The sequence below is a fragment of the Rattus norvegicus genome, chromosome 9 (assembly GCF_036323735.1).
Source record: "Rattus norvegicus strain BN/NHsdMcwi chromosome 9, GRCr8, whole genome shotgun sequence".
NCBI classification, from domain to species: Eukaryota; Metazoa; Chordata; class Mammalia; order Rodentia; family Muridae; genus Rattus; species Rattus norvegicus.
The window spans coordinates 92,057,835-92,072,998 of NC_086027.1; the positions used below are offsets into that span (position 1 = coordinate 92,057,835).

The window sequence follows — 15,164 nt, forward strand, 5'->3', positions numbered from 1 at the left end:
CTTACTGCTATAAAATGGATAGAAAGTGGAGCATCTATCCAGCCGTTTTAACAAAAAGTGATGCGGCCATTCTTTTGTATGAGATGTGGGACATTAAGACTACAAGGTGTTTCAGCATCACAGAGACCATCAGGGACTTCCAGGAACTTTACAGAACAGAGGGAGACAGTCCCTCCTTTAGACTGCAGTGCACTATTTTTTATTTTATTTATTCTCTCATTCCCTAAGTATTTCCAATCTGAATGGGAAAAGCTATCACTAACACAGAACACCATAACCATTCTCCACTGTGTGACTATATGACTATATGTCTGGTTTGGTAAAATCATAAGCTTCTTGGAAGCAATGTGGGTTTTTGCTTCAAACAGTTCTGTCCTTAGATATGGGATGGATCATCTCAATGTGTGTTCCTCCATATATTAACTGAATTGCTCTTGTTAAATGCATGTCCTCAAAAAGATTTGAGTTTAGATGTAAGACATTACAGAATGAAAGGAAACATCCAGAGGCACCTGGTTGGTCCCTCCTCAGATATACAGGAAGCACATTTAAGCCACTTTAAGGGTCAGTCACAGGAAAGAATGCTTGACATTTTGAAGAGTACAGTCAGATGTCATCAGAAGATGCCATTCTGTCTCTAAGAACCTGATGGGTTCTCTGTCAACTGCCTTTGATAAATCCAAATTTAAGGAGGATTAATTAAGATGAGATGGAGAGTTAGAAAGAGAAAGATATTTGGGGTGTCGATTTTTCTCGCAAAAGTCTTTCTTCATATCAATCCTATTTAGAAACTTGGTTCCACTCTTATCTAAAACAGTAAATCTTTGCTCCATGAAATAAAGTGAAGGGTAAGAATGTTCCATTATCGTGGGACTCTGAGACGGAGTACAGCACTTTCAGGGGAAAAGGAAACATGAGAGTATTTAACATGTAAGAAATCACATGGGATATACTCCTTAGCCTCACATCACACACACAGGTCCAAAACCTGGGAGGGAGCTCAAGTGCTTGAGTGGATCCCACATTCAGATAGTCGCCTGATTCCACTGCTTTGTGATAATAGATCTTTGATCTTATAAGAATATGATAGGGACTTTTTGCTTAAAGTTCAATGAATATAAAATTACGATAATTTATGTAGTAGAAAATCCTTGCAAATCAGCTTATCTGGTTCTGTTTATTAGGTAAGGAGTTATACCAAGAGGAGCATTAGCAGTGCTTTGAGTGAAGCTGGTCCCGGGCCACTGAGAGAGCATGATAACACTTTTTCCCACCCCCCAACTCTTCCCAGTTTTCTGCAGCATTGTGTGAGTTCAACATTTAACCTGCACAGTTTGTGAATCATGTTTTGAACATTAAAACATATCCTAGGTCTTCACGCTCACTTAATTAAGGTGGCAGGCGTGAGTAACACACGCTTATACTTCGATGGACCAATAGATTTGCTCAATTCTCCAAGCCCGGTAAGTGTCTAAGGCCATGTTCAGGCACCACAAGCTTCATTATCAATGTCAGTTAAGAGAAAGAGAGATTGCAGCTGGGAGCAGCAGCAGCAGGATTTGTCTCTGCTATATTAGGATATGTAATAGCGAGCATCTTAGCATAAATTTATCTGAGAATCCTAGCTCTTAAAAGCAGAGGTGAGGGACTAGGTAATCACTTACTCATTAAAAGTCCTTCTGCATAAGCATGGAGATATGAGCTTATTGCCTAGAATCTATATTTGAAAATAAAATCTGGGAGGACTTGGGGGAGTTGGAAGATTATAATCAAAATATACTTCCTAAGCATTTTATTAAATTAAAAACCAAAACAAGTCAGAAATTCAATATTTTCTTATAATCCCAGGGCTGGGGAGGGGAAGACAAGCCACAGGTTCTTGAGGCTCACTGGCTGGCCAGCCTAGCTTCCTTAGTGAGTTCCAGGCTAGAGAGAGAGATGGGTGGAGTCTAGTGTAGACAACTAAAACCTTCCACTCACCACACATCTCTCCTTCTCTCTCTCTCTCTCTCTCTCTCTCTCTCTCTCTCACACACACACACACACACACACACACACATACACACACACACAACTTCCCTGAACACATATAAATGTGTCTGCACACACAAATGTACCTGCACACTCAGAGATATGAAGTGAAGCACACCCAGAGATATGAAAACATGAGAAGTGACATTTTTGCATCTAGAGTTAGCATGATCATGTAGCTTATTCTGTATACCAGAGTACTTTCAAGAGCAGGGAACTTCTATCACCAAAGTTCCCATCAGTGTCTGAAACCACTAGTATGTGGTCATCTGAAATCTCTGGAAAAGCAGGCTCTCAGTGTCAAAAGTACAAATGGAGGAATTCCTCATTTGAATAGTTCCATCCAAGTGTGTTTTCTAAATAGTGTTTGTTGTTGTGTTTGTTGTTTTGTTGTTGTTGTTGCAGCTGTGGCTTCCAGTGACCAGAGGATCTGGGTGAGATTCTGAGGCTGAGAAAGTCCTTGTGAAACACATGAAAGAAGTCACCACATTGGTGCTTTTCTGTGAGTGCTTATGTGTCTAATACATCATCCTCTGATCTTTACCTATTTCTTCTACCAGATGCCTTAGAAATCTGTCAGCTCTGATGAGAGGGCTTAAAGAATAGTAAGGTTGAGGCTATTACCTTTGGTGAGTTTGAGAAGTCCTGGTAGTTTGAGAAGTCCAAATGCCATTATGACTTTTACTATATTCTGATTAGTGTGAGGGTTGATCCAGCTGGATGGTAAACCTTGCTTCTTCTACGATGCATTCAGCCTGTTCTTTTGATCTCTCTCTCTCTCTCTGTCTCTGTCTCTGTCTCTGTCTCTGTCTCTGTCTCTCTCTCTCTCTCTCTCTCTCTCTGTCTCTCTCTCTCCTTTTGAGACAATGTCTTATTATGCATCTCAGGATGAACAAGGTATATAATCGAGGCTCACCTCAAATACTTGCTTCAATCTCCCATGTGCAAGAGCTACGTTTGTACCCAAGGCATGAGCCCCACTTGTCTGCATGTGTACAATTATGAACATGAGATGCTCAGTTCCTCAGTCCCTTTATCCGTGATTAACAAGATTTGAAAAACAATGCATAATCATGGAGATTAACTGGGAGTAAAGATAACAAAAGTATGACATTATTCTCTGTCTCATTGCTAAGCATCTAAGTACTGAGTACATAGGAGAGTTAAACATTGTGAGTTTCTTTGGTAAGTGTGTGTCTCTAGGTGTGGGTGAATGTGTGTCAGAGCACGGTGCAAAAGTGGATGTCATAAGACAATCTTACATGTTAGTCCTTGCCTTCTGTCTTGTTTGCCACAGGTCCTCTCTGGTTGTTCACTGCTGTGTATGTTGCATGACCACTTCTGGCATCTGGAGTTTCTGGTGATTCTCCTATTTCTGCTTCCCAACTGGAAGGAGCAGGTGACATCCCAAGTGGTTTTGCTGTTGCACTCTGAGTTTTACATGGGTTCTGGGGATCCAAACTCAGGTCCTCATGAGTTCACAGCAAGCTCTCTAACCAGTGAGCCATCTCCCCAGCCTCAATCAGCCCCCCCACCCCCAATCGTGTGTGACTGTGACTAAACACTTCCTGCCTGCCCTCATGTGGATCTTCGCCTTGCACTGGGCCTTAGTCAGATGTACTTGACTGCAAGTCAGATGTATTTCCCCATAGGAACCGTTGCCCCCTGGGTTCTCTCTTATCTCTTGCTTCTTCATTGCATTTTATTGAAAGTAGAGTTCCTCTCATATAATTTATCCCAAGTATGGCTTCCCCCTCCCCCCACTCCTTCTAGTTCCTCCCCACCTCGCCTCCCATCTGGACTCGCTCCTTCCATGTCTCTCATTAGAAAACAAGCAGGCTTGCAGAGAAGACTTCTTTCTCACCTATGTTAGGCTGTCTTGAGAGAAGACTATAATTAACTTGTGAATTCCTGCTTCTTTCCACATGAGAAAACAGAATTATCTGTTAAACTAGATCCCACATTTTCTGTTAAGGGTGGCTTGGGACCCATCTTTGTATCCACCCTCATGATCTAAGTGGCTGTAGACATATTTAAGTTGAACCTTGTGAATTTGCCTACATTGGGCACTTTGGGATTGCAATAAAAGATGATTTCATATAAGTAAGCCTACTAAAAATTGTTCAGAAACAATTGTAGAATGAATGAGGTTATTTTTGAAACTTTTAAATCTTATATGTATGTAAATCTATGTATGTACATATATGTCTTTATGCACAGATTCACATGGGTATACAGAAATACTACATATGTGTGATGATAAAATCTTTTAGAAGGGAGTTTAATTTGTTTTCACTGAGGCATTATCTTGCTACATAACCAATTGGACTAACATTGCTATGTTATTCAGGCTCTCGGCATCACTCCTGACTAGTTTCATTTTATTTTATTTTTTGAGTAAACACCCAGCTTCTACAAGGTGTCAGTTCAGTAGTTTCCAGACATACATTTATAAAAGAGAAGGGAGCATGGCCACCTTTCCCCCGCCACACAGGAATAGCAGTAACTAAGCTAACATCATGAATTACTCTTTCATTATTAAGTTATTTTTCTGGGACTGTACACTCTTTGATAAAATTATCCCGTCTAATAACATTAATAGGAGGTAATCTTTCTTTTTGGGTGTTTACAGTATGCCAGACATTGTCCTCAGCACTTGACGTCTGTTGCCTCTTTCTGGTCTTATCTCAATCCTTTGAGGTGGGTAATATTATTATCTTCATTTTTCAGATAAGGAAATTGAGACATCCAGAGCTAATCATTTGCTGCAAATCACGCAATTCACAATGAACGAGGAGATGCCTGTCAGATCTAAGCACTGTGGCTTCTGTCCTTGCAAAGACCTCATAGAATCCCACCAAGAGAAATGTCTGTGCCTTAGAAATTAGAATGCATTGGAAAATCCGCTGGCTCTGTGAAGTGCATAGTATCTGGTAAGTACTGTACAATTTGCAGTTACGGCCTTAGAAATGTAATGTTTGAAGGTTGCAGCTTGCTCCTCTTATAAAAAACTCAAAAATAATTTTGAGAAGTAGGAGCTCATCTCAGTATCCTACTCTAATAATCAGGACTATAAAAGCATCAATTCCCCTGTAGATAATGCATAGCAGAAAAATAATAAAATTAATTAAATTAATTAATAATTAAATAATATTAATTAAATAATAATACAATATAAATAGGTTTTAATTAAATAGGTTTATTCACTATTTTGTGAATATATACTATATATAATATTATAATGTATATTATATGTATTATATATATATGTGTGTGTGTTGCAATGAATGAAATAACCCAGTGTGGTATCCTTTAAGTATGAATGAGAAGCACCCCACTGTCCTGCATAAATCAGCATTAAAATAGTGACAAAGTATCAAGGGGTGGGGGAAGTCAGGGTCTTAGATATTTTGCTTTAAGTTTGGGGCCTTAGTTGGATTGACAGAATGAAAAAAAAAGATAGGGTTGTTAAACTGGGTTATTTTATGTTTCACAAAAAACTATTTTCTGCAAGTATCATGAAGGAAGATTGCAGTTGTCCAGCCAAGATCTTAGAAAATGCTGTTCTGCTTCTAACGTAAGCCAAGCACACCTCGCTCAAGGGGAAGCCGTGCTCTACCCTTTCTTTGGTAGTCAAAATGTTTTCTTCAATATGATACAGCTGAGAGCAGTAGGTGAAGCCATTGGAAACCCGGGAAGACTGCCCATATGCAAGCGGCTGTTCTCTATGGATACCACTGGGCCCAGGTCCTGAAGAACAGGTGAGACTGGGTTTGGCAATGTGGCTTACCAATTTCAGGTTAGGACTTTGGGCATTGTTCAGTTATACCATTTATATGAATTGCATTCAAAAAGGGGTCATCAAAGCACACTTGGGGCAGCACGACGTGTGCCATTCTATCGTCCCCGTTGTTTCTACCTAGGAAGCATGCTTGAAAGGCTAAGGTTAGGTGCGGCTCTAAAGGCAGGAAGAACCTGTGATGAGCAAGGGTTACCTTCTTACAGGCCGTGATGGAGCCAGCCAGGCTGCCTGCTGCACTGCTGGTGATCTGCTGTGGCTCCGAGTCCTCGGGCATCAGTGGTGATTCCACGTTGCTGTGTGCCCCAAACACAGAAGAAAGAGAAAGCAGTCAGTGCAGTGACTCATCTCTCTCCTTAGCAAGGCAGAGCAAATCACATACTGCATGCCATGTCATCCACTTTTTGCTAACTGCATTCAACACAGCCAGTCCTGCTCAAACTGGCATTTCCTTGTTGGCCTCGCTTTGGGAATTGAAAAGAGGATGAACAGTCGTATTATGAACAGAAAGCTGCAAGCCATGGCTTCTCACCGTGCTTAGATGGACACAGTCCCATCTAGCTGACTTCTGACAATGTTAGCTGCTTTTCTTAAGCAGGTTTTAAGACCGATTAAAGCCTTCTCTCTTGTCACATTAATTCAGCTCTGCCAAGCCAAATAAAATACTTCTCTCATTTTTTTTCAAAATGAATGTAAAAAATAATTTTAGCCAGAAACGTGGTGCGACACGACACCAGAAAGAATATGAGTTGAGCAAGGGCCAGCTACCCCCTTAGCTTCTCTCTGGTGGCAGAATGTCCTTCAACCTGTCTGCTTCTAAGTGTTGAAATGCTTCCCTATGTCTGTATCAAACCTTGCTGGGTTTGTCTATGAACAACAAGGCACACATAGTTTTCAAGGTTTAGAGTTACTGTGACATTTTTAAGAGATGATTAAAAACTGAAGGCTTGAATTTTTTTCATTATAAAATTGACAGTAGAAAATTAAACCCCCTTTAAAGGCTAAAAGGTCCTGTGAAGCTTTATAAGCATTTTAAATATCATTTTCCTTCTGAAAAATATGACAATTTGGAATCAAAAGACATCATCATGTCTTAAGTCAAGTGCTTGGCTATGATTGTTGTTCATCACATAGGATATGTACAGATTTATTAGAGAGTTGCTTTTGAAATATCTAATGGCTTCATATGAAATTTTCTGAGATGTAGATATCTTTTCTTAAAATCAATTTTTTAAAAAAGTAAATCAATTAAACAAACAGCATGTTCCCAATAGTCCTTTAGTTTTATGTTTGAGATTATGAATTGGTTTTATGAGATCAGGGTATGAGTGTAGTCTGTTGGCATTTTCACTAATTGCAGTAAATGATCGTGTTTCGTGACAATTCATCAGAAATAGCAAAGTTTCTAGAGAGTTCACACTTGTCATAGGCTACCTTCTGAATAATTGATATTCTGAGGACCACAACTCATTCAATAGAAAGGAAAGGGCAGCATCCACATTTTTCTTGCTTAAGGAAATTAAAGTAAATAAGGAAAAGGAAAGGAAATAGTCATGGAAGAAACACGGGGGATATGGAGGAATGGAGTAAAAGACAAATGCAAAGAAGGAATAGGAGGTAAGCATTGGTTACAAATTGTTAACACATGATCGACAAGACCATAACCCAACTAGTCTTGGCTCACTACTACTGATCTCTGAATAGAGAAAATAATGCGTTTTTCCTTTTAGGTGTCACTCAAGCCCCAAGGGCAGGAATTCAGGAAGAGACCTTTGTGTCTTGTTTCTATCGTACACCCAATTTGCTTTGGTCAGTTAGTGGATCAATTGTACCATTCATTCTAGTTCTTGGGTACAGAGTTAGGGCATATCCCACATCTGTTTTTAATAGGGTTAAAAATCCTAGAAGGGCTGAGAAGTAAAGTTGAGAAACGTCCCTGGCTGATAAGAAAGAGTAGAGACAGCGAATCAGCAAGCCGTGACAGCTCTGGAAGGAAATTCATCTGGTAGAATGAGTCAATTAGACCTCAAGTCAGCAAGCAGGTAATATGAAAACAGGGAGTGAAATACAAGCCTCAAAATTTATGTAGCTACCCACCAGGCATATACTGCTAGCCATTAGAAAGCCTGATATAGTGCTCAAAAGCTTTAGAAATGTTTGCTCATCCATTAAAAGGAAGAAACAGAAACCCTGCCCATCGATTTCTTAGTGGCAATCTCTCCTTTTTGACACACTTGCTGTATGTAAAGATGCATAAAAGTTTTGTGACTGGCTTACAAGGCTCACTCTATCTGCTCAGTTAAGACAATAGAAGCAAATAACTATGTACTTGCAAACGTATTTAATTACTTCTATGAGAATTGAATGAGGAAGTAAGTGACACCACAGGTTTTACTTCAGTTTGGTGAGTGTATTACTTCATGGTGAGCATTGGGCAACTTCACCACAACGTTGGAAGCAGATAAAACTCCTCATCCCCCAAATCACCAAATACAGAGCTCTGAGGACATCTAACATCGACAACAAACTACAAGAAGGTCTACCTTTTAAAATCATGCCATATCGATGTAGACTTCCAATATGTGACTTTACTGTTGGCTCCATCCCTTCCATGGCCTTTGGGTTAGAGATGAAATATTTTTGTTTTTATAAAGATTTGGTCCTCAGTCTCCATGGAGATAAAACTTAGGCTGCTGCAGAATGAGGGAAGATGGGGGTGACACGGCGCTCATGCCTTTACTACCATGAGGTTAAGTGGAAAGAGTCTCTGTCAAGGCACACGTTCTGCTAGTGGGCGAGCCTGTAACTCTTCCTTGGGACGTTTTCCTGTGAGTTTTGACAAGTTTTGGCAATATTTACTAAGGAAGGCCAGCCTTTCAGGCTGGTCTCTGTGTGAAAGCTGCAAAAGGAGTTCGGAAAGGAGATGCAAAAGCAAAACATGATGGAAAGCAGTGATTTAAAGCTGGCCCTCTGTCAAGAAGCTTTCATTACACAAAAGTGTGATCTGTGTAGAAAAGAGGTGTTCAGGGGCCACTGCATTGCATCCATTACTGACTCATATGCAGGGGAAGAGAAGGTCAGCATCGAAGGTCCCACGATTTCCCCAGAGACAAGTACTTCATATGTAGACTTTTCTATGTATTCTGCTCAGAACTTGGTTCAGAAAACAGAACCAGCTATATGGATCCTGGGCTCCTTAGAAACCTGAAAATTCACACTCTTCCTCATAACTATGGAATTAGGCTACAATAATATTACATTAAGCCAAGTGGCTTCCATGCCCACTAAGTCTGAAAAGTACCTGTCTGTCATGTTAAGTGAGGTTCATCCTAATTTGTCATGATCTTCTTTTATACATGATGTTTTCCCCCCAGGAACATTCTTTCTAATTCTCCTCCTCTTTTCTTAACAATCCCTCCTCTATCAGTCACATCTCAACTTGTTACTCAGGTTCCTGCCTTCTCCCCACCGTCCACAATCCACTGGAATACCCTTCCAAACTCCCAGGACACAGACACATTTACACTCCTTACTATTCCCACCTCTATCTATGAAGTGTGATACTCACTGTCCTCTGTGTCCCAGGAGCATCCTGAGAAACATCTTTTCCAGCACTTGTCAAGAAGGCCAATTTATGTATAGTGTTTCTCTGTCTTTCCCTTTACAATGTGTGCTTTAAAAGTGCAGCCACCATAGGAGCTCCAAGACAATGCTAGGCAGCGAGCAATTGCAGAGTTCGTTTGTTTTCATCTTTCTGGGAAATCAGTTAACCTCAAAAGATTAGACACAAACATGTGTTTGCATTCACTGTTTAATTTTCGGCAGCAGTGACAGATGGTCGGATAAGCCATATCTGGGAAGATAATTTAAAGTATTTCCCAGGGTAGTTCTAATGAAAAATAAAAAAAGACCCTGCTGTTATTATCGTTAAACACAGTGCAAAGTCAAATGCTGTCGGTAGACTGTGAAAAATAAGATTCGCTCTGGAGTTCTCACCACTTAAAGGACACTTTTTGTAAAATGTGGTGATTATCATTTGCTGTTTGGTTGTCTCAGCCTTGTCAAGGATATGCGCTCTTGAGTTCTATACTAAATCCTCTCATCTCAACGCTGGAAGGAAATAATTCAGTCCATCTGAAGAGGTCTTGTGTGAGCAATTGAGATACTCTCGTTACTATCAATTTAAGAAAGTACCGTGATCCAGAATTATTTAGAGGAATTTAAAATATGTGTTTGCCCAGCTCAAAATGAAAAGGGTACTCTACTGAATGGCCTTATTTTATCCTCATTCAAAAGGATTTACATGTGAGATCAGGTACTTAGGTCAATCTTTCAAAAACTAATCTGCACTACAAGTCACATGGTGTGCTAGTATCTCTTGTTTTTATTTCCTGAACCATCCTTTAATTGGGACTTGGCTTTTGGTTTAAATTAAGTTTTAGTCTGACTTCTGTGAGCACTCTTTTCAGCTATGCCTGGACCTTGGTATACTGAGTCTTATATTAATAATAAACTGCCCTGCCACAGTTTAGCAAGAAGTTTCCTACATTGAGTTCTTGACCAGCTCTCAAATCCGTTCACCCTTGATGCTGTCCTTGGCCTGTTTTAGCAAGTACACTCAATTCAGTTTCGCAGACTCCTCCCATCTTTGATATTCCTTCCTAATACTTCCACTTTCAGTGGCTCTTTTACCTGGCTTCCTGTCTATAAATTTCCACTTAGTATATTTAGAGCTAAGTCCAAATCTGTACTGATATCACTTGTAGATATTATAATGGCTTTCATAAATTCTGCCTTGCCAATTACAGCTATCTATTGCAAAAACAAATCTGTTTTCATGGTATTTTCTAGTTTTATTAACTAGACAAGATTTTGTGTTCTCTTTAATTTAATTTTGTGCCCATGTGTATTCCCCATCCCTTCACTACTTCAGTTTGGAGGTATCCATGCAGATTGAGTTCTTCATCAATCTAGCTGTGGTTGAACAGTCTATTGAATACACATGAAATGTAAGAGTTTAATAAATTTATCAGAGGAACCCATTAGTCAACTTTGAACATATTTGGAGATCATCTCTTATGTATCCTATTTCAATATTGAAAGGTTTTCGGGTTAATATATAGAAATCCATCAATGGAATCCACTATGTAAACAAACTCAAGGTGGGGGGAACACACAATCATCTCATTAGATGCTGAGAAAGCATTTGACAAAATTCAACACACCTTCATGTTAAAAGTCTTGAAAAGATCAGAAATTTAAGGCCCATACCTAAACATAGTAAAAGCAATATACAGCAAACCAGTAGCCAACATCAAACTAAATGAAGAGAAACTTGAAGCAATCCCACTACAATCAGGGACTGGACTAGGCTGCCCACTCTCTCCCTACTTATTCAATATAGTACTCAAAGTCTGAGTCAGAGTAATCAGACAACAAAAGAAAGTCAAAGTGATATAAATTGGAAAGGAATCAAAATATCACTATTTGCAGATGATATGATAGTATACTTAAGTGACCCCAAAAGTTCCACCAGAGAACTCCTAAACCTGGTAAACAACTTCAGCAAAGTGGCTGGGTATAAAATTAACTCAAACAAATCAGTAGTCTTCCTCTACTCAAAGGATAAACAGGCTGAGAAAGAAATTAGAGAAATGACATCCTTCACAATAGTCACAGGTAACATAAAATAACTCAGTGTGACTCTAACCAAGCAACTGAAAGATCTGTATGGCAACAACTTCAAGTCTCTGTAGAAAGAAATTGAAGATCTCAGAAGATGGAAAGATCTCCCATGCTCGTAGATTGGCAGAACTAATAGAGTAAAAATGTCCATTTTGCCAAAAGCAATCTACAGATTCAAAGTAGTCCCCATCAAAATTCCAACTCAATTCTTCATAGAGTTAGAAAGAGAAATTTGAACCTGGAAAGGGAATAACATTCGAAATGTAAATAAGAAATACTCAAGTTAATAAAAAAAAGAAAGAAAAGAAAAAGAAAAAGAAAGAGAAATTTGCAAATTCATTTGGAATAACAAAAAACCCAGGATATCGAAAAGTATCCTCAATAATAAAAGAACTTCTGGGGGAATCACCATCCCTGACCTCAAGCTGTATTACAGAGCTATCCTGACCAAAACTGCATGGTATTGGTACAGAGACAGGCAGGTAGCTCAGTGCAATAGAATTCAAGACCCAGAAATGAACCCACCCACCTGTGGTCACTTGATCTTTGATGAAGGAGCTAAAACCATCAAGTGGAAAAAAGATAGCATTTTCAACAAATGGTGCTGGTTCAACTGGAGGTCAGCTGGTAGAAGAATCCAAATCTACCCATTCTTATTGCCCCGTGCAAAGCTTAAGTCCAAGTGGATCAAGGACCTCCACATCAAACCAGATACACTCAAACTAATAGAAATAAAAATGGGGAAGAGTCTTGATCATGTGGGCACTGGGGAAAATTTCCTGAACAAAACACCAATGTCTTATACTCTAAGATCAAGAATGGACAAATGGGACCTCATAAAACTGCAAATCTTCTGTAAGGCAAAGGACACTGTGGTTAGGACAAAACGGCAACCAACAGATTGGGAAAAGATCTTTACCAAACCTACATCCTATAGAGGGCTAATATCCAAAATATACAAAGAACTCAACAGGTTAGAGTCCAGATAATCAAATAACCCTATTTAAAAATGGGCTACAGAGATAAACAAAGAATTCTCAGCTGAGCAATATTGAATGGCTGAGAAGTACCTAAAGAAATGTTCAACATCCTTAGTCATCAGGGAAAGGCAAATCAAAACAGCCCTGAGATTTCACCTCACACCAGTGAGAATGGCTAAGATCAAAAACTCAGATGACAGCAGATGCTGGCAAAGATGTGGAGAAAGAGGAACACTCCTCCATTGTTGGTGGGATTGCAAGCTGGTACAACCACTCTGAAATTAGTCTGAAGGTTCCTCAGAAAATCGGATATTGTACTACCTGAAGACACAACTATATCACTCCTGGGCTTATATGCAAATGATGCTCTAACATACCATAAAGACACATGCTCCACTATGTTCACAGCAGCCTTATTTATAATAGCCAGAAGCTGGAAAGAAGCCAGATGCCCTTCAACAGAGGAATGGCTACAGAAAATGTGGTACATCTACACAATGGAATATTACTCAGCTATCAAAAACAATGACTTCATGAAATTCATAGGCAAATGGATGGATCTAGAAAATATCATGCTTAGTGAGGTAACCCAATTACAAAAAAACACACATGGTATGTACTCACTGATAAGTGGATATTAGCCCAAAATTTTGAATTACCCAAGATACAATCCACAGATCACATGAAGCTCAGGAAGAAAGATGACCAAAGTGTGGATGCTTCAGTTCAGTCCTTCTTAAAAGGGGGAACAAAAATATTCATAGGAGGGGATATGGAGACAAAGTTTGGAGCAGAGACTGAAGGAATGTACATTCAGAGCCTGCCTTACCTAGGGATCCAGCCCATATATATATATATATATATATATATATATATATATATATATATATATACACATACATACACACACACACAGCCACCAAAACTAGACAATATTACTGATGCCAATGCTGACAGGAACCTGATATGGCCGTCTCTTGAGAGGTTCAGTCAGAGAATGACAAATACAGAGGCAAATGCTAGCAGCAAACCATTGAATTGAGAACGAGGTCCCCCTTTGAGGAGTTAGAGAAAGGATTGAAGGAGCTGAAGGGGCTTACAACCCCATAAGAAAAACAATACCAACTAACCAGAGTTCCCAGGGACTAAACCACTACTCAAAGTGTACACATGGACAGACCCATGGCTCCAGCTGCATGTGTAACAGAGGATGGTGTGCACCAATGGGAGGAAAAGCCCTTGGTCCTGCCAAGGCTGCACCTCCAAGTGTAGGGGAAGGTCAGGGCAGGGAGGCGGGAAGAGGGGGTTGTTAGGAAGGGGGAGGGGGATTGGAGGCTTATCAATATGAACCCAGGAATAACATTTAAAATATAAATAAGAAATATCCAATTAAAAAAAAGAAAAAAAAAGGTTTTCAAATATCGGAAGAATGACATATAGACATTCCTTTGATATCATATACCAATGGAATAGTAATAACAATAAAAATTCTAATAGAAGCAAGTAAATCAACACCTTACTATCCATTGTCACTAGGAAGTATAAACAATATTATAACCTTGTGATGCATTATTAAAGGACGAAAAGCATAACCTTGTCCAAAAAAAAAAAAATCCATGATGTTTCTTATCATTTTTGTCCTTGGATCACATAGAATGTGGTTGCAGAACCAAGCTTGGGTACCAACTTTGTGCAGTGCTTGGTGATGACAATAGGAGATGACAACAGGTGGCTCATTATTAATCATAAAACACGTGGGCTCTTCTTGGGAGAGATAATGGCCACAAATTAACTATGCTCTAATTCAATCTCAGCGACTAGGTAGCAGATAAAGAACAAAGGCTTGATTATAGTCTTGTTACTTCCTTTGAAATATAATTTGTAAAGCCAACAGCTAGTAATTTCTCCGTTTTCAGTACTACTTGTACTTAAGTCTTTCATACTGAGAACTGTGTTGAATATTGTATAATTAAAGCTTTGTATTTGGAGATCTCAAAATCTCTCAGCTCTGTCTGTCCGTAATCTGAAAATACATTTTAATTAGATTCTAGGCAAAATGACTGGATTACAGTAGGACATACAACCAACCATGACTGTTCAGGTATGAAAACGGTTGTGCTTTCTCATGCTGCTGCGGGCAGTGCACGGTGATAGAGAGCTTCACAGAGCAGGTTCTGTGTGACAGATCCAGGGCTTTGCAGACTCACGCTATGTCTGCCAACCCGGTGATGACAGACAACATACACACAGCTGTAATCACTACTGTGCAGATTTTTAGATTTTAGTGTTTTAACATTGCTTCAAAATCTCTGGCTTCACCAAGATCATAAAATGGATTTGGAAACAGTACCACCTTGCTCAGAGAAGGGGTCCAGTCAGAGCACCCTAAAGACTTGACTCTTTTCCTTTTAACTAGAGTTATGGGGGGAATTCTTTTCTTCTAGGATCTGCTTAAATCTTATATAACTCAAACACCAGGTCACTGCAGATGACAAAAATATACTGTAATCAAGTCACGACTGATCAATCAGGGCTACAGAACAGACTTGGGGAGCTGAACTGTGACCCTAAAAGGGTGCTGCACAGCATATTTAAAGGTTAAGGTCATAAAGTATAAGGAACATGGGGGACTGTAGCATTGTCTAATCATATTTTCTCATAAGGAGTAG

The 15,164-nt window shown here is 39.4% G+C and overlaps 1 protein-coding gene across 8 annotated transcripts in view; it reads right to left on the reverse strand.

Moving 5' to 3' along the window:
- Nucleotides 1-15,164, reverse strand: part of Sphkap (SPHK1 interactor, AKAP domain containing) — a 148,338-nt gene that overhangs the window by 100,338 nt on the left and 32,836 nt on the right. For all 8 annotated transcript variants that reach the window (NM_001395141.1, NM_001395142.1, XM_063267237.1 and 5 more), the window contains one exon: nt 6,027-6,126. In NM_001395141.1, the coding sequence (NP_001382070.1) occupies nt 6,027-6,126 (100 nt within the window). The remainder of the gene's footprint in view (nt 1-6,026; nt 6,127-15,164) is intronic.